We start from the raw sequence: 20,340 nt of genomic DNA, 5'->3' as shown, positions 1-20,340 counted from the left end.
CAGTCTCATGAAGGTTTATTTCTTTCCTTGCTTCTTTGTCTTCATTTCTTTCCTTTCTTCCCCCAGTCCCCTCAATTCTGTCGTCTAACCCAAACCAAAAATCTGCAGGATTTAAGCCTCAGCAAATTCTCTGTAAACCATTCTGTTCCCTTCTCCTAACCACCCTGTTCAGATACCTCTGACAACTGGCTCTCCTTATCAGGTATTTAGCATGTGAGCTGTCCCCTCTTGCAGTCCATCTCAGGTGCCCCACACCCAGCTTCTCAATCCCTTTGCTGCCCTCATCTCTACTTTGAAACTTGAACTTCCAGCACATGTTGTACTTTCACAGCCTTATCTTCTTAATCAACCATCTGATGTGCCCTGCCCATCTTCTGTTCACCACACAATAGCTCCTTTCTCCCTGCAGAGATCCACTCGAGTTTTTACTCCACCCTTTCTCCCCACAGAACCCAGAGAGTTCTGTGGGCATGGCCCTCTTCAATGTGCATGGTCCACGTACCATGAGAGGCTCGGTCCTCGGCCTGGGCATGTAGGGAAAGGTCTCTCGAAGAAAAGTAGTTATCTCCAGGAGAAGCTGACAGGCTGCCATCTTCAGTGCAAAAGGACAACAACATTTGGTAGGATTCACAGTGCCTAGGAAAGAATAGTTCTATCATGAGCTAGGAGTTTATACAGGATCTGGAACCAAGATGTGATGGACATTGTCACATATGGTGAACAATGCAAACTGCACTGAAAAAGAGGAAAACCCACACTTCTGTCTATGCTAGTTTGCCTACACTAAAAGAAACACAGTCAAACAAATATCAATCCACGTATTTACCAGCACATGCAATAGTACTAGTATATAATATATGATATGATATTTTATTGTATTGTATTACATTATGTTACATTACATTATATTATATTATATTGAAGTAACACTATGATTTACTATGGTATATATTAGAGTATATTATGTTGAAGTACCTACTAAACTAACATAAGCTTATGGCATTGTATAAACCTCATTTAAAGTTAATACAGATTAAGCAGTAGATGCCCTTCGTCCTCTTTTCAGCTTTGCATTCAGCCACATCTTTTGCAGTTCTAGAAAAGAGCCACTTTCAAATACAGAAAATTTTCTAAAAATATATGGAGTTATGACTAGCCAGCAAAGAGGTATTGTTCCTATTATTATTAATTACTACCCTGATAACTGGAAAAGACAGCCTCCTTTGAAGTCAGGCTGCATTTGTGCAAGGAATCCATGTGCTATTTAGAGACAATCAAGGGGGAAAAAAAAATCAAACTGCTTAATCAAATCATACATTCAAATGCTTAACCTAAAACAAAGTGGGAAAGGGAAGAGGGATTATCAAAATACTTGAAGTTTTGTCTCAGCTGCATCTAAACAATGAGCTTCAAAAGCCATGGACTTCGTAACCCATCTAATGCCATTCAAAGCTTGGAAAGTATGAAGGATTCTTCAGTACTTGATCAATTTGAAAAACACCATTTAGGCTAATGGACAGTTAAAAAAAAGTAAATAAAAAATTAGTTGTGACAACAACTAACCATGCCCTTTTTTTTAAGTAATGTCTGCTATTACCACCTACATACACTTCAGAGAGATCAGTGTTTTCACTTACTCTCCCCATGTATGATCTAATTACTTTTTGCAAAGAAAAAGACTAAACCAAAAAAGTGAGAAGACTCTGCAGGGATCAGATAAACCCAGATTAATTCTGTGATGCTTGCCAAGTCTTCTGTACACATTACCAGTAATGAATTGTGAACTTTGTAAGGACTAAAATAATCTGAACTGTCAAATACACACAAGACATACAGTGTAAAGGAATATCCAACTGCATATTTTATGCTCCTCAGTGTACTCCCTGCAGCATACAAGGCAGTTTTTGAAAAATCTCTGCCTTCAGCAAGAATGCAGATCAGTTATTTTCAGAGCCTGGCTTTCAGGAGAGCACTTCAGCTTTTAAATTGCTTTCTAGATCACAACATGATCTCTGTTTGCTTGTCTCAGGGCACCCTTTTAAAGCAGCTCCACATCTCCCCGAGTGCCTGAACAGGGATAAGAAAGCCTATTCTGTCACTCAGTCATGAGAATGGAGTTCTTCATTTCCGATGCAGGAAAATTTTGTATGCATTCTCCTTGCTTTGGATATATCTCCTAAATGGCCGATAAGATACCCAGAACAGCCACTCATGTTACTGTAGCTGCCAGCATCAGCACACCACACAGTGACACGTGGGAATGTCTTGCTCAGGGACAAGACCTTCTCTTGAGCTCATTTCCCATAAATGCCATTGCACTGCTCCCACCTGCTCCAAAGTTGGCCTTTATGCAGAGATAAGAACAAATCCAGAACCACAGGAAGAGAAACCACAGAAGACAGATAAACAGTGCTGGCACACTACATCCAATGGGGAACAGCAGCACATGTACATGGGAACCAGTACGTTACAGCACACACGGGTACACAAATGGTGTCTGGAGGGGGTATACTGGTTGTTACCACCTTCACCTACACCTACAACAGGATGCGTTTTGACATTTTACTTTGCTTCCCGGGGCTTGCTGGAACTTGCATGCTTATCTAGACTTGCAGAATCAGTGATCTGACACCTCCTCCCACCCGTATGCACACATAGGCACACACACACATGTGTGTGACTTAGTCATCCTGTTGTTATACAGATTTTTAGTGATCCTTTTTTTATCTACCACTGTACTATACCTCTGCCTGAATATCAGGCAAATATACTGAAGTCAGGATTTAAAGGCCTTTAGTAGAGCACTGCCAATTCATGTCAGGTGAGGAGATGACTCTTCAATGTTCAGAAATAGAAAAGCTGATCTTACACAAATATTTTGACAGAGATAACTGGGAGGAATGGTGCCTGAGCACTTTTGGCACTCAGGTAAGAGTGAGTCTCAAGAAATAAATTATTACCCTCCTTATAACTGCAATTTCTGTGAACAGCAATTGCAACTCACTGCCTAGTTTCCCCCTCCCTTTTCCATCAAAGTCTCTCAGCTCTGCTACCCATTTGTCATGTTGTACATCCAGGCACAGAAAGAGCAGGGGAAGAAGTTGGGGTGAAGGTGAGGGACTGGGAAATACAGCTGGGTGGCAAGAAGATGAAAAGAGAAAAAAAATTAAGTGCTCCTAAAGCAGAGGTTCTTACAAGCGGGGGTTCTTGTAGTAAAGGGAGTCTCCTTACTGTCATCTAAAAAGTCTTCTTCCTCATCCTCCTTTCTCAGGCGCCTCTTGGTCTCCTCATCATAAATGAGGCCCAGCAGGTTGGCAGGGCTCTCACTCTCAGCATGGCACAGCTCGTTGAGGCGGACACCAATCGCCTGCAGATGGGGAGAGAGAAGCACAAGGAGGTGAGAATTTCAGCTCAGCACACTGGCAGTCAAGGGCTCTGCCCCGTGCAGGCCATAGAGATGGTTTGGCCAGAACAGAATGTCCTGGCTTTATTTTTATTGTCTGAAGTGGAGGAAAGCATGACAGAAGACTAATTGCTATCAAAAGCATAATTTAGTTCCTCCTTTTTTTCAACTAAAATTTGCAAACAGTGTCAATTTCAGGACAAAAAATTTTTGCAGATTTAGTTTAATAACAAACACCACCCCCCGCCCCAAACTGGCACATGACAGGTAGAAGGTGATTAGGTCATTATTTTGTATTAATTTCTTTCACTTTTCTTTCTTCCCTTAATACATGCGTTCCAGATTTTTGCTAAGTCTTTCCACTGTTTAAGAAACTATCCTGTGACTTAGGAACCCAGTAAGAGTCCCTATTTCCTCCACAAAACTGTTGACTGCCCACAGGAAAGCCTGCTTCCGCCTTTACAGGAGAGACTCCCTGATGTGCTTTCCAAAAAGGAACTGATGATATGCTTATAAAAGCTGGGAAGGTGCATAGGTAATGCTGTATGGGGTAACCCATATAAAGAACACAGACAGATTTCCACTGAGCACTGTCACATTCTCCAAAAATGCATCGATCATTTATCGTGGCTGTATGATCTGCATCTCCCTCTTTCTCCTTCTCTCCTCTTGCTCCCTCTGCTTCTCTTTCTCTGCTCCTTTCTTGATGTTTAGGTGGCTTGCAGTTAGAGGGATTGGATTTTGACTTAAGTGTTGTCGGTAGACTGGATCTTGACTTAAGCGTTGTGGATTAATATGTGCTGAGTTGGTAGTGTAGTGGAACATTTTGTCCAGCTTGTGTAGTGCCCTGTTTGAACCTTTGCCAAGTTCCCTTATTTTCTCCCCTAAATTAATAAAGATACCTCTTGAGAACAAGTCTGTGGCTCACTCTCTTAACACTATTTCAAGGTATTAACACTATTTCAAGGTATATATATATATATATATATATATATATATATATGCTTGTGCCCATTCTTTGTCAGAATCCAAGAAGGAATGTCTAGAAGCAGAGTCCACAAACAGAGATCGATAGTTCTGACTGTCTGCAACACATGCAAAAACACAAGGATTATGTAATCCTATGTTCTCTATTTGGAAGGAGTTCTCAAAGGAGTCAGGCTAAGGCAGTGACCTCAGGGAATACAGAAGCAGATACATTCACACTACATACTTTTTCATGGAACTTTGGTATTTTTGATTTTATTAGGATAATCTGTGTTTGAGACATAACAGAGAGTAAGGCTGCTCAGCTAGGATTTTCCGAGTTAGCTTTAGAAATGGAAGGAGGAGAGTTGCCAAGATACTAAGCTTGGGTGCTGTTTTGTGGTGGGAACGTACAGTACATATCAGTATATGTTCAGCATTAGCTCAAGGTTCCCCACAACGTGCTCCACTGAGAAGCATGTATTGGTTTAACCTAGGAGAATACAGGTCAGCAAGGTAGAATACATGGGTTTTTATTTCCCCTGAGCTTTGGATTTTATGCCTTTTTCTTTTTTTCTTTTTTTTTTTTTTGGTGGGAAGGGCAAGGAGGATCATGATGTTCACTGTAAAAATCTGTGGTTTTGCAAAAAGAGGGGAAAAGCACAAAGCTCACTTCCAGATAAACGTATATAACAGGCACCACAGAGGTTACTATTTTGAGTTGTGTGAAATGACCCATAGTAAGTGTCAGACCTTAAGCAGGTATATTCTGTGGGGTTTCCAAGGAAACTGCAACTGGTATTGATAGGGCCAGATAAGGCAATTGCCTAGTCCCTGTATGGTAGGAGATCACAATCAAATAAAACTTAAAGGAGTCAAGCTCCAAACAAAAAGAGTCAGTTCATCAGAAGACATATAGTAGCCCTGTAGAATTCCTTGCCAAAGAATGATGACTGCTAACAGTTTTTATGGGTTAAGAGAAACTAAGTACATCAAAGAGAAATCCATCAGTAAATATACAGCACCACATCAAGCTCAAGCAGCCCTGGGCTAAAAAGGTTTGGAATCTAGAAAAAAAGAGAATTAGTACCACACCCTCTGCTCTTACTCTTTCCTAGCCATTCACATTTGATAAGTGACGGAAAAAGGAGAGTGGACCAAATGGATCCTCTGAGGGAACACGTCAAAGTCACTTCCATTAGGAGAAGAGCTGGTCGTGACAGACTGAAGTGCAAGTTGGAAGGGTGGCTTGTGAGTCCCCATTTTACTGGAACTGGAGTTTTGTATAGGATCCAACTACCTTTATAGTCTGGTATATTTTTAATGTAAGTAGAAGAGAAAAAACCAAACCACTTACATCTCCCCACTGGTAGAAGAGCTTAGCTGCATTCCACTGCAGCTTCTGGTTCCTTTTGTTGCCCACAACAGGTGAACGGCCACGGGACAGGCCTTTCTTAGTGATGTTCACATGGTGGCCCTTCATCCACTCGGGCCAGTTGCCACGATTACAGCGGTGAACGAAGCGCGCGCACTCGAGGAACAGGGCCGCTCGCGCCACTACAGGAGCTTCCTGAAACGTTTGCAGAAAATCACCTTAAATACAAATACATTGGAAAAGCTCCCTGAATGTTAGAGCATTCTGTGCTTTAATCAGTTGCTTCGCAAGCTTGCCATGGAATCACACAGCATGAGCAATCTCTCCATAAAAAACCTGACATCAGGATCTCACTGTGTAGGTCTCACCACTTGAGCTACTAAAAGCAAGGCTCATAAACACTGAACAGTCTTCTTGCTCAGTTCAACCACTAGAGGGGCAGAAAGAGACACATTATAAACTTAAAAACAACCTTGTACTCTTCTGTAATGCTTTCCTTCAGAAACAATCTAACTGTCAAAAGCAGAAGCATGCATCTGGCAGTGCTGTTGCAGGAACAAGTCAAACTGTATTTCCACCTTTGCTAGTGAGGCTGCAAATACTGCAAGTGCAAAATGGCAGCATGGCCACATGAATCGAAGCATTTGCCACATTAAGTTCTGCTTATGAAACCTGGGCATGAAAGCATTAATGGAGGCTTGTTGAAACTAGGAAAAGCACTATTTGGCACTTATAACAAGCAGATATGGAGAGGGAAATACATTACTGGCACAAGTCAACAAAATTTCACTGGCTGACCTTCAATGGTCTTAGCAAGCATCAGACAATTTAGTACCGAAATAACAACAGGCAGCTGAGTTTTGAAGGGTTGACTATTTTCCAGAGGAAAATCCTCCTGTCCTTGGCTTGGAAGACCACTTTTCTTTAATGGGAGAAATGTTAGAGCAATAAAGAGTGCTTCTGCAACTCTCAAATATGTTCAAAAATGAACACTGTAATTTATTTCCTAAAGAGTAGCTTAGACTCTGGAAGGAGCTTTCTTCCCAGTCAGTCTACAATTGCAAAAATAACATCTTTACAGATATGGATAATTACTAAAAAGCAAATGGTTCTCCTAATTTCCATTTAATTTCCCGCTCTCTTCCTGCAATTTTCACAACCAAAAACAGCCCTAGCTAGAAGATTGTAAAATTAAGAATACAATAATGCCCACAGTTTACAAGCTGGCTTTGAAAGTTTCCCTATCAGGAATTTCACAGAGTACAAACATGTATTCCATACATTCTGATGCTGGCAGCTTTAATGAGATAATTTAAACAGATCAGGATCTACTTATAAGGGAGGGTTCATCATCTGTGGTCTATCAATAATAGACAGACCCTGAGATCATAGAACATTATTGAATAGTGCTTCCAAAAGTGCTTTAATCAAAAGCTGAAAGCAAGAAATTTTAGACCAATGCTCCTAAAGTTTTGGAACTGATTTAAGAAATTATTGACACAACATCCTTTTGCAGCTTTTTGTTCAGATTTTATACAAATGTTGGAAGAAAAAAGCTGTCCCATTGCTCTGATGAGGAAGGCAGAAATCTGAAGCCAGGCATTGACAGCCAGAAACAAAACTAATATCTAGCATCTGGAAAAAAACACTACAAATTATTTGTTGCTCACATGCAATATGGAACACAGAATAAGTAAGGATTTTATTATTTTATTCTCACAAAGTAAAACCTTAACTACGGAGACATGCATGAACAGATGACGCCCCAGCATTAAGTCTCCTCCTGGTTTTAGTTCACCAGTGGTAAAGTCACAACTTCTTAGCATATGGGAATCTTAAAGGTATGTGTTATAAATGTTATGAAAGCAGTTGATTACTATAATTAAAGGAGGATATGTAGGATGGGGGGTAAAAGGAAGGAGCAGGAGTTCCAAATTAAAAGTCACTGAAAAGACCTCCTGCTTGAAGGAGGACTTTCTGAATATCGTGAGGCATGAGCTCCCTGTGATTGCTTACCTGAGGCTCTGAGAAACCTGAAGCAGCAGCAGCAAGAGAAAGATGAAGATGTGACAGAATGGACAGGGATGGATTCACACCACAGAGAAACATATCACAAATGGAGAGAAATGAATCAGGCAGGTGATGCATAGCTGAAAAGAACACAAGTTACCATGGTCACTGTCAAAACTTGACACAGCAGCAATACTCTCACAAGCATGCCCCGTGCAACTGTTCACAAGTCCACTTTTAATATCAGATCAACTATACTGCTTTCCCCTTGGAAATGGTTCTTTACTGTATAAATTGACATGAATTTAAGAAATCCAACATTTTAAGTCCTCATGTTGGAGCACTTCAACACAGAGCCTGATTTGTTCTAAACAGCAAATGACCTGGGTGGGAGGGACCAAATACATAATGGATTTGGAATTTTACAGCATCACATTAATGTTCACATAAAGCCAGTTCTGCAGTTTCATGACTGCAGAGCATTTAGGTCCAGATTTGTTTTCAAGAACAATGAATTTTATAAAAGAGTAATCAAACAGTGGTGTTTTTCTCGAGTCCTTTCTCAAACTCCGCATGGCATTTTGAGCAAAAATTTTTTTCCACTGCTCTCTTCAAGTTGAAAAAGAAAGGTACAAAATAGCAAAGTAAATTCAAGTACTGTCAAAAGGTGCTGACTGGATAGCTTTGCTTTGCCTAACTGCAAGTTAAGTCTAGCAGGAAAAGTAGCTGAGTGTGTATACCGAAGACAGGTTGTGAGTAAATTGGTAACCAGTGCCTTGGAGAATTGCCTCAAAAACATCAGTTCAAATCTGTCTGGTTATATCTAAAAATGGTCAAGTACAATCCATGACACAGCTCTTTGTTTCTGTTCCCAGTCATTTACTCTGGGGACCTGTTAGTAGCAATGTCCGATTTCCTTCCAGGTCATATGCCCTCCTGTGGACAAATATTTCTGCCATGGAAACAGGGACATGGGAACAACTGGGCCTGCCTAAGACCCAGAGTGACATGAAGTCAGGATACTGGCAAGTATTTTTTACAGTTTAGACTTTGTTTCGGCTGTCCCAATACTTAGTAGGTCTTCTCAAACACAACCCTGCCAGAAAGCAGTAAAATTATGGCATTTCAGCAACGATAAAAGATTTACATGTTAGAACAGACCAATTTACACATCTTACTGGAGAAATGTAGTGCTGACAGATGTCACACACCATTAAACTGGTCAGAGGAAAGCTAGTATCTCCCCACCTGAGTCATTTATACTAGTCTAATTCACTGTGGCAAACCCGTACAAGCACCCAGGCTGATCAAAGATCTTGAAGCTGGTATAGGAGTGGAATTTTGAAAATATGCATAAAAAAGCATGCTTAAAAATTTATGGAAGAACTGAAATTGGATCTGTTCACCTTTCTTTTTTAAAGGTTGCCTTAGCAGCTAGGCTGGATAATAATGACTTAGGAAGCTTTTCATTTGCATCAGACCTGATTCAAACTACTATTTCAAAAGCCTGAAAACAGAAGTTAGAAAACCAGAATATTTTCTGTTTGGTGTGTTTTACTGACATAAAATGGAGGAATTTTTCATAACAGCATACATGGCCATTAAGTAATACAGTGAGATGACAGGCTGTCATCTTTTAAAACCTGCACTGTATGTGACTTCCGAAGTTCTATATATCTCCAATACTTTGTAGACAAAACACCAGCTTGAAGAGGTACTTGGAGTGTTCTAAGTCTGTAACTACAACAAGGCGTCCTTCATCTTTAGCTGCAGACCTTTCAGAAATTCTGATACCAAACTCTTCTGCATCATTCAGTGGAATGAAGAGAGAGTTAAATTCTAGTTTGTAAAAGCCAGCTCTGGAAGTCAGACAGACATCTTCAAATAGTTCATTCTCACTGGTAGTTTCTATCTGACTTCATACATGGGCACAGAGTAAGCTGGTCTGTCACTTAAGCATTTGGCAAATATAAAAAAGAAGCAAGACATTTACAGGCAATAGGGACAGAACTGTCCAATCCCTCTTTTATCATCTGATTTATTAGCATACAGAGTAGCACATCCCCAGAAGGGTCCTGGTGACAGTTTTTAGGAATGAGCTCCTTCCTGCCCATGCACCTTACATTCCCTGTGTTATTTTAGGATTTGCAGGGTGGCAGCCTGGCAGCCTTGCAGAATGAAACTGGGTGAAGCACACCCAGCAGGTGTGACTATCCCCCCAAACCACCCTCTGAGCTCTCTGCAACCCTGACTGGTAAGAACCACTTCTGACTGTGAGAGCGTGAGACAGGTTTCTCTATCAGCCACTGCTTCCATGGCTGCCAGCCAGAGGGACAACAATCTCCAACAGGAAGAGTGGGCACTAGTGAAGCAAACACCTGTCTACTGGAAGATGGACGGGGACTAATCCAAACAGTAGAGCTAGATGGGAACTGATAGCAACAGCAACCTGGGACCAACGTTAACAAGATGTGCTTGAATATGCAGCCCAAGGACGCCAGGTTAAGAAGAAGGTACAAAGCAGTGCTGCACAGAGTGTAACATCCCTACAACTATGGGGCAGGCAAGGCAGTACAGCTCAGGGTACAGCAGTAGCGGGAAGGGAGAGTCCATGAGCCTGACATCTCCAGCAGTGAGCAAAAAAACTGAATATGAGCACAAATAGCACAACAGTTAAAGAGGTGAGAGGTGGGAATTGGGGGATAGAGAGCATGTGGATGCTCTGCGAGCAGTGGCTTTCAATCTTTTCTCAGCTTGCAGACATCCAAATATAGAAGGAAGTAGAAGAGCAGCGTGCAGAGAAATTGCTAATAATTGGCTGGCTTTTCACAGCTGCATCTGTCACAGTCTTGTGCTTGTCACATAAGCACCTCACAGTCACAGAACCTCACTGGCTGATGAACCACAGGCTGAAGGCCACTGCTTTACAAATGGAAGGAACTGTTTTAAAACAGTAACTGCAAGGAAAAGAAGGAAGGAGATACAGAAGAGACACTCAGTATCAGGAAGAAGGGACTGAATTGTGTCACTTCTGTGATTTGGATCTGCAAATTAGAAATATCTGCATAAATGCATAAAAGCATGCACACTGACATTTTAATTTTTTTCCATTGACTGGCTAATAGTTCAGTTGCCTAATGTATTAAGAAGTCTGTCAGAACTCCTGAGTGTAATTCCTGTGCCTCTCCAAGCAGTTATCTAGTCTTCAATCCTTATTCTGCAGATTGACACTAACAGGAGAAACAGAATGGCTGCGAGCAAAGTATGAAGTCAACAATAAAAGCTTTACACCAGCAATAATCTAGTTAGGGGGAGCCATGTAATAAAAAAGGGTCCATTTTGTCTGCAAACTCATCCAGTCATAGATGCTAAAGCTCCAGCTAATGCCGGCACCACCAGCTGGCATTACTGTGATGCTTTTCCTGCTTTCTGGGCGGGCACAAAGAGCATTAGTGACTGATAGTGGACCACAGCGTATGCACATGCTCTCACTCAGCAGGTAACAACAGACCAGTGAATGACTTACAAGATCTAGGGCTGCTGCCAAAATGGAGGCATCAGGGATAGTGCCTGGTTCACAGCAGTTCAGGAGAAACTGGAAGCGCTTCATGCCTTGGCGGATTGCTCCCAGGTTCACAACATTCTTGGATTTTCCTCCTTCTTGGTTGGAGGTCAAGTGATCATCAAAGCTATGGCAACCTAAGGAGGTAGAGAGTACAGAGGGGATGCAGGGAGGGGTACGGAGAAGGGAACACAGTCTCTCACCAAAAAAAAAAAAAGTCAGACAAAAATCCTGATGAATACAGTCTTGGTTTAAATCCCTTTCTCACCTTGATGTGCTATCTTGAAGATAACAGGGGCATTTTTAGAATACTCATGAATTCCACAAAACAGACATACAGCAAGTCAGATTCTGATATTGGTCATACTGATGTCTGCCCAGAACAATTCCACCATCCTCAGTGTGGAAGCCTACTTCGACATAGGTAAACTAGGATGTGGCCCTTCCTCTCCACCTCTTTAACACAGATCATCTTGCTTACTGCCTGTTTTTCCTGCATAATGTCCTACCTTACTTCTCTATTGCCTCTAAGTTTACCTTGAAGTGGAGCATGCATAAATCTTATTCCTCATGTATCAATTTAGTAATATATCATCTACCAGGACAGAAAAAACAGTAGTAAATTTTGGAGATGTTCTTTGTGACAATCAAGTACTGTCTTTTTTTTTAGGTATACATCTTCTGCAATTACCAGAACACCCAAAGTGATACTGGGCTCAACTTCTAGGTATCATCATCATCATCATTTGAAGTGTCTTGCACTCTTTGGGATGGCAAGCTCCCTAATAAGAGTTCCTTTGGAAAATGAAGCTGGTATCCCACTCCAGGGCTTCTTTCAAGCACGATTTAAAACTCCATGTATAGAGTTCACATGATAAATCAACTAATCCCAATAAACACTTCTAATGCAGAAGATCATTATGCAGTTGGTACCCAGAGTTGAGAGAATGGTAGAAAGACACAGATGAGAAATCTGGAAAGTAGTTTCAAAGTGGCTGGTCAAAACCAGAGCCGTCAGCTTCCAGGCTTTTTGTCTTTATCCATAATACTCTCCCTGTTTACACATGAAAGCCCAAAAGTTTACAGAATACTAAAGGATAAAGCACTGAAGAAGAGAACATTGAGTGGAGAATTCAAGATTACTTTTAAACATGGATTTGAAAGACAAGAGTCAAACCGTCAGGTCTACAGGACTTTGTGACTTCTTCTTCAGGAAAGAAGAATGGCTGAAACTCAAAGTCCCTTTGAGATCGCACGCCCCAGAATTACCTGGAAAGCACTTAAGTACCACAAACAAAAGTCACAACAGAAAATTACAATACAGATCTTAATTTTCCCCCGAAGGCAGAGGTATATCAAATTTCAAGAGACTTATTTACAAATTCTGTGGCTTTTCTCTCTCCAGTGAAGCTTCTACATAGTTTTCCAGTAAACAAAATGTTCCATGTTGGAAAATATTCCATTGAAATGGAACAAACAAACAAAGTAGAAAGAACAGATAGAACACTTACATATATGAGCAGCCACAAACACCCTTTTCTTCCATCTCCTCCTGTTTTCCTGCCCGTAGCATGTTATCTGACCCTTTCTGCTATGACTCTTTTAACACTAACTCATTTGAGGTACAAACAAATGTTTCCTATCCAGGGCCCTGTTAGGGCTGTGCCTGTATGAGACAAAGAACAGAAACTTGCCTAAGGAATGTCCCTAACACATCCCTAACCCCCACTAGAAAGATCTACGAGAGGTTTTGTCCATCTGAGCTTGGTGGTACTATCACTACAGGCCTTTGCAGCCCCAGCGTTGCATTTTGTTGAAGCTTTGCAAAAGAGTCCCTTGGAGGCAACTCATGATTGTCCCTTGCTACGCCCATCCTGGAGTAGCCTTGCTGTGAGCAGGGCAGCCCTCACTGACCCAATGTTCCAGTGACTCAGTCCTGCAGCAGAGATGATTTCCTAACATAGGATACACAAGCTCTGCCCCCAAAAGGGTGTCCCTTGAACACCCTGACAACTTCTGTGGTCACTCACAACATCTTCAGTAAGCGCCCGAAGGAATGTTAAGGGTCTCGTTTAAATATACTGTAACTCAATTCTGTATATATGCTTTGTTCCTAGTATAGGTAAAAAGATCATTAAAATAAACATTTTTATGCATGAATGTGTATACATTTATGTGTATATATATGTATACATATGCACACATACAGATACACACACAGATTTGCACACTTACATACACGTCCAACACAGAATTCCCAGTGGTCCAGATGATTTCTCACAATGAAGGTTACAATTCGTAAATGATGTGACAAATTATTCTACGTTTTTTATTATTTTTTACTGTATTGTAGTTCACTTCTCTCTATTTTCTTTTAAATTTGGCCTATTACGTTCAAAAACCCAAAAACACAAGAGGAAACACCACATGGAAAAACATGAGCAAAGTAATGGCACAGCACCATGAATGACAAGAATGGAAAGGCAGAAAGAGGTTCAATTTAATGCTTTAGGATCAGACCTTGAGGGATTTAACAGTATGTCCATCCACCATCAACAGGCTTTTATTCTCTTCTCCATAAGCACAGAAAACCTGTTGATCTGTATGGAAGACACAGAAGTACTGGAAATTTGAAGGCACTCTGTACTGTTGCTGTTCTACTGGGTTATAAACTGTCTTACCCTGAAAAGGCCTCACACCGATATCACTGTGCACATGCAAGCACAGACACACACAGGCATGTACAACCACTCTAATATTTTTGCTAATGATATGTGGCTTTCACTGCATAGCAGAGATCCTTGTTGACACAGTGATACGACTTCTTTAACTATTACACTTTGCCTTATAAACTTTAAACATCCTTGCATTAGTGAGATGGAAAAAAATTATTTCCTACAAGAAAATACAAAGGAAGTCTCACAGAAGCACAGCAGAAACAGCTGTGGTAGCCCGTAAAGATCTCATTGCCCCTCAGCTGTTGGTTCTGTGGTGGAAGTATTTCACACCTACTTCAGCATGAAGTAGTGGATGAAGAAACCAACTCCTTCCATTGCGGGGGAATGCTACCAGACTACAAGAAGGTGCTGGACCAATGCATTCTCCTAAAGGAACAACACTTTTCGCCTAGGAGCTAGTTGAAAACAACCACTATTCTGCAGTGGCAGATGGTGGCCAGTATACAGTGGCAAAATATGCTCATACTTTGCTGGTATCACTTGCCTGAACAGTGACTTACACACATTACACTGCAGGTCTGATGCAGATGATGGTGGAGCACGCACAATGCAGTGTCAAAGTGTAATGTCAGAAAATAAAGAACATAATGCCAGTGAATGTAACATACTGTAAAGCTACCGAAATCATGGTGAAAAAGAAAATCTACTCCTTTTTGTGTGTTTTTGGGAGTCGGGTTGGGTTGGTTTGTCTTGAAGAAAACATAACAGAACTTCAAGATACGAAGTTGTCTCCCTGACAAGAATGTGTTCTAAGCTGAGGACATGAGCATGTGAATGACTGCATGATATTTTAAAACAGAATATATCATGATCTTGTATTATTCATAAAGGCATTTTTCAAACATAGCTAATTTTGAAAATACATTGCAATTAAATATACTTCTGTGGAAAGGAAAAGGAGTGTTACTATTAGGTTGTGTGCGAAGAAAAAGGGACAGCATCCCTAACAAATGGTATGCAGACACTAGACATGCAAACACAGAAGAAAAGAGATAATTATAACAAGGTTTGTGCAGGGTTTTCCATTTCTATGCAGATCTTTGCTAAAACTGTCAAACAGTCACAAATTGGAAAAAAATAAACCAAAACAAAAAACCCTGATGGAACACCCGTTGTTGTATTAAGCAACAGAAGATTTACACACCTAATTTTGAACTAAGTGCTTTGAAGCAAGCATTAATTTTTCAAGTGTATTGATCAAATTCAATTTGATTTAAAAAGTCCAAATGTTGTATTGCATAATTTATTTGGATATTCTTGATTTAAAAAAAATTACTAGAGCTTTTTTCTAAATCAAAATAAAAGAAAGAAGGAAGGGAAAGAAAACAGTTACAAAGACTAAAAAGTTGGATAAGGCTAGAATGGATACAAAAACTACGGAGAAAGCAGGAAAAAAGGGAAAGCGGTAAAATACAGAAAGAAAGATATCTTAAAAAAAGATTAAAAAAAAATAAAAAAGGACATGAGAACCCTGATTTCTAACCATCTTTTTCTTCTGTGTGATGAAGCTTGGATGGGTGTCTTCGGCAGGTGCGCCATTTACCAAGACGCTTGAAGAAATTCTCCTCTTCATCTCTCCCATTGTCCAGGCCTCCTCCCGGCCCCCCTCCTTCTGACAGCTTCACTGCGCTGGTAAACTTCACCTGTGCACAGACAAAGGGGTTGGTCAGGCTGTGCCAGACCATGAGCTCCTGGTCTCCTTGGTTAGTCATAAAGCACCTACAGAGGGGCTGTAAGGATGGCCACAGTAGCACCAGCAGGTCTGCACATACACTGAGGCACTTCATCTTGTAACCTTTCTGCTTAAAGGATTGATCTTTTGCAAGAGGCTGTAAAAGCACAAGGAAGGAAGGAGAAGCGTGACCAACAATTAAACCTTAGGTTTGTTGACAGAGCCCACATTTCCTTCTCATTGAACCAAGGCAGACTGACCAGTACTGTGTAGGCTTAACCTAGTCTTCACCATGAGTCGCAAAAGACCAGTCTCAAATTCCCGTGGCTCTACTCTGGAGACTTCAGTGATTGAGTCTTATTGGCTTCAATGTCCATGTTAAACAGAATGCTTCCTTGGACAGCTAAAACCAGCCAGATCCTGCCCGTCCAAGCTGACACATTTACCTTGGAACTCTGCCTGATGAAAGAGAGACGGTCGACAGAGCTGATATCTAGGAGATCTTCCACTCCGTCAGCCAGGCCAGAGAGGGAGGAGCGCTTCAGCCAGTTCCCTGTTGCAGATTAAGCCACTCAGGACAAATCTAAAAATGCTTTCAAGCAGAATCTATTTATTAGCAATTGCAGCATACTTCTCCACAGTGGCCATGCTAGGGCATGGGAAAATAGGAGGAAAGGGGAAGGCTTGTTTCATGTATAAACTACCATGCAAAGGCAGGTCTTGGGACTTGTAAAGGATCTGTCTATCAAATGCTATTTGGAATATTTCTCTTGTATAGAGAGGAACAATTCCTGTGAGATTAAGGTACTAGCCTACTACTTCGGGTCACAAATTCAATAATGTATTTTGACACAGATATCCTCTGTTATTTTTGGCAAATTGCTTACATTTCCCTTTGCCTCAGATCCCCCTCTGTAAAACTGAGAGAGCAGCATTTCACAGCTTCTCTTGGGAGAATACACAATATACCTGGATAATAAGGAACGCTGTTGCAATATTTGTTAAGACAGATACATCTATCTGTGTTTCTCTGCACATGCAATACGTATATAGAAGAGAGAGAGACATACATTTACCTATAGGGAGTTTGAGTTTCTTTCGAAGGGAGATTCGCCGGGAACGGGAGCGGGAGCGCCTGTCTGTGGTGGTTCCAGAGTGAGCAGTGGTGCACTCGGATGTGTCCTGCTCAGACTGACTACTGGTATCACTTGCTGCACTTTGTGATTTGAACATCTTTCGCCAGAAGTCCTTCCGTCCCAGATTGGCCCCCTGGTTTTGCTCATCACTGGAAGAAAAGGGATGCAGAGCATGAACTGCATTTCAGTGAAGTTTGAATGCTCAGGGGAATGAGAACTCCCTCCTACAGGCCCCCTCTAACCTCTCTATTCCTTGAGGTTTGTTTCATCTTGAATTCCAAAAATACTCTTCTCAGTGCGATATAATCAAGTTTGACAACATGCTCAATATTGTTCAAGGCACAACATAACCATCCTTTCTACCTTGAGAAGCTTGTCCACTGAACAGGTCGTTCCAGTTTTTAGTTTCTACATGTGAAAAGCAAATCATCTTTAGGTCAAAATGACCCACACTGATAAGATCACGCTGGTACTTTCTACAAACCTCTCTTGTACCAGAGAGGTTTAGGACATCATGACAGCCATTTGTGAACCTGATGGAGCCACAGTTCTCATTAAGTACTGGAATGGGGACAGAATATTTTACTGTACTCTTGAGATCTCCCAGGCTATGGCAAGGCTCAGAGTGGAACAGCTTGCTCCAATTCCGCAGAGCAGTAAAGGGTTTTGTGTTATCCTTGTTTTCTCAGCAACAGTGAGACTTTCAAGGCTCAGTTAAGGCAGGAGAATACATGATGTAGAGCTCTGGGTCCCTGTGCAAGCAACGTCTTCATGCACATTGCATTTACTTTAACAAGACGGACATGTATTCAGAGGCATGGAGAAGTTAAATGACTTGTCCAAAGTTACTTAGGGACCAGTGGCCATTTATAGAATTTTCTAAAATTCTTAAGAGTATTGTTTGAATTTACTTCAATATTAAATGGCAGAATTCTTTGGACATAAGAGATTTCAGTCATGCAATGTCTAACAGCAGGCTGATTTCACCTGTGCTGACAAAGAGAAATGCAGCAATCTTTGGAGACTACATGCAGCTCAGGAATGGGTTGGCTCTCACTAAAGCAGTAATGACCCTCAGCAACAACTTGGAAGTTGAAAATTAATAGAATCATCCCCCAGAAGTACAAACAAAGCACGGAGAACAGCTGTAGTGACATCTCTGAGGAATTAACACTCTATTCACAGCTATGGTAGCATGCAATATTGACAAATCTACTGCACTGTAATTTGAAAATCTCTGGTATTTCCCCATCAAAATCAGGGTGCATCCAGTTGGCAGCACTGAAAAAAAAGGCATTACCTAGATGTTTGCAGCAGCTCCTGTGGAGACACTCAACCACGTGTTGTACCATCCAAAGAGAATTCTTTGCTGCCTTGCCCACTTGTACTAACCCCCAGAAGGAAGATGCTGGCAATAACACATTGAACAACCCAACAGTTACTCACTGTTCTGGAGTTTGCATTGGGCGGCTTGAGACGTAACTCCGGCATTCATCAGGGGCAGCTGAGGTCTGGCCTTTGTCAATGATGACACTTCCCACCTCGGATCTATAAAGACAAGAGAAATCATCAGCCAAAGCAAATGGATGCCCCATCCCATGGCCATTATTACAAAGCTGCATGACATGGAAACCAGCACTACTGAGCAGCAAAGCAGCTTTAGAGAAGTACTTTCTCTTTAGCAACCTGCTGTCTCTCTCTCTCTATTTTTCCTGAAAAAGGCATCAGCTCTTAGAAGCAAAGCCAAAGTTTTCAGGAGTTTTTCAACTTCCTTAATCCTTCTCCCCAACATTTTAATATGAAAAATCTCAAAGCACCAGATGAAATTTCTTTTTGATAAACAAGCATGTCAGGATTAGATTTCTTCTGGAACCTGTTTTGCATACCAGGTTTACCTCAGATAAGCAACACAAAGGATGTGATGCACATTTTAAACTTTGTCCATACAGTGTTTTGGAACTGATACTATGCTTCTTAGTTCTCTTAACCTTTCCTTCTCCCAGTGTTTCCATTGCACTGTTCTCTTAGGCCTCTTGTATGAGAGTGTCAATGCTTTTTGCTGCAAATCTATTACTGTCCCAGTTCATTAAATTTTAAAGGAGGCTGCTGCCACAGCATAAGTCTGTACATCAAGAACTGACACAGAATATCAAGATAAAACACACAAGCCCTTGGACTTCCTACATTTGTGTTTAGTACAGGCTGCCACACATCCATATGCAAATCAGTTATTTACCTTATCTCTCCTAGACACCCACCTTTTACTTCCAGAAGGTTTTGGTTCTTGCTCTGTTTCCTCTGGTTTTTTTCCTGGTATTAACTTTTCAGCACTGTCCAAGAGGGCACTGAGTGCCACCCTCCGAAACACATTCCCATGAGCCTCCTTGATAAACTGGACCAGTTGTCGGATATCACAGTACAAGCCCTTAGGAGCAAGACATCATGAAAAAGAAAGAATTCAGTCTGCATCTTGTGAAGAAGCAGTGAGAATCAATACTTTCTGAGGTACTGCAGCAGGCCATTACTTGCTCTGGCTGTTGTGTGATATACTCTCCAGGCACAGGGTTTGTGTTTTTTGGCTGGAAACTCATTTAGTGCACTCAGAAGAAGCAGACAGTGAGGAGTATTATTAGTCTTATGGAACAGGGTCTGCAATGGGATATAGCAGATGGAGAGTTATCAGAGGTTAAAACAGCTGTGAAATGAGGGACCTGCAAAAATGACTTAAATTAAAGCCTATTTTATCCCATCCATCTGAGCCATAAGCTTAAAGGTATGAAAAACCTAAGGTGTATGTGAGTGGAAGTAGAGTGCAAAAAGTTGCATGTTTTGTTTCAAAACCAGTGGGTGTCTTGGGATTTTTCTTCATTATTTTAGAGCTTCACGTCATAGGAAGAGAGAGGAATGACTCACTCATTCCCCAACCTCCTCCTGCATTCAAGAATCTTTTTAGTTCCGAACATTCATACACATCTGTGATGTGCAAATCACCTCTATCACCTCTACATCTGAACCCCCAAGGGGATGGAGGGAACAGTTTTACAGGACCTGATTTTTGCCCTGTGAGCTTTCCTGAAAGACCTTGGATTATTCTGAAAATTCCCAGCAAGGAACTGCACAGTCAGCTTTCAACAAAACAAAACAAAACAAACAAGCAAACAAAAAAAACCCCACAAAAAACTCAACCAGAAAACCAACAAAAAAATAACTGGTTCTGTATACTGATTAAGGCTCTTTCTTTTCCATATTTTTTCCTGAATCCCACCACCTAATCTCTGCTGAGAAACATTCCAAAGGAGGAATATCCACAAGAACAAGAGGATTTGGACATAGGCAGACTACTCTGCTGGTTTAAGATGTTACTGTGTTTTTTTCTTCTTCCCTTCCTTCCCCTCACGTAGCATTACTGTCCCTTTAGCTGTACTTCAGTGCCTCCACAGCTCTGCCACAAGGATGGAGTACATGAATGCTTCTTGGC

The 20,340-nt window shown here is 41.2% G+C and overlaps 1 protein-coding gene across 16 annotated transcripts in view; it reads right to left on the bottom strand.

Moving 5' to 3' along the window:
- The window catches only part of UNC80 (unc-80 homolog, NALCN channel complex subunit), a 121,358-nt gene that overhangs the window by 68,319 nt on the left and 32,699 nt on the right, over positions 1-20,340 (bottom strand). For 9 of the 16 annotated variants that reach the window (XR_003526531.1, XM_027636436.1, XM_027636435.1 and 6 more), the window contains 9 exons: positions 19,121-19,287; positions 18,309-18,410; positions 16,797-17,011; positions 16,173-16,279; positions 15,538-15,697; positions 11,281-11,453; positions 5,727-5,939; positions 3,196-3,367; positions 503-636 (listed from right to left, as the gene is read on the bottom strand). Coding sequence is in view for 15 of the 16 variants with exons in the window: in XM_027636436.1 (XP_027492237.1) it covers positions 503-636; positions 3,196-3,367; positions 5,727-5,939; positions 11,281-11,453; positions 15,538-15,697; positions 16,173-16,279; positions 16,797-17,011; positions 18,309-18,410; positions 19,121-19,287 (1,443 nt within the window). In the remaining variant the exon portion in view is untranslated. The remainder of the gene's footprint in view (positions 1-502; positions 637-3,195; positions 3,368-5,726; positions 5,940-11,280; positions 11,454-15,537; positions 15,698-16,172; positions 16,280-16,796; positions 17,012-18,308; positions 18,411-19,120; positions 19,288-20,340) is intronic. The other 7 variants (XM_027636432.1, XM_027636434.1, XM_027636424.1 and 4 more) reach the window with 5 other exon arrangements.

This window comes from Corapipo altera, unplaced genomic scaffold, assembly GCF_003945725.1.
Source record: "Corapipo altera isolate COAL_440 unplaced genomic scaffold, ASM394572v1 45, whole genome shotgun sequence".
Classification (NCBI taxonomy): domain Eukaryota; kingdom Metazoa; phylum Chordata; class Aves; order Passeriformes; family Pipridae; genus Corapipo; species Corapipo altera.
The sequence above is the reverse complement of the archived record's forward strand: the minus strand, read 5'-3'. Positions and strand labels throughout refer to the sequence as shown.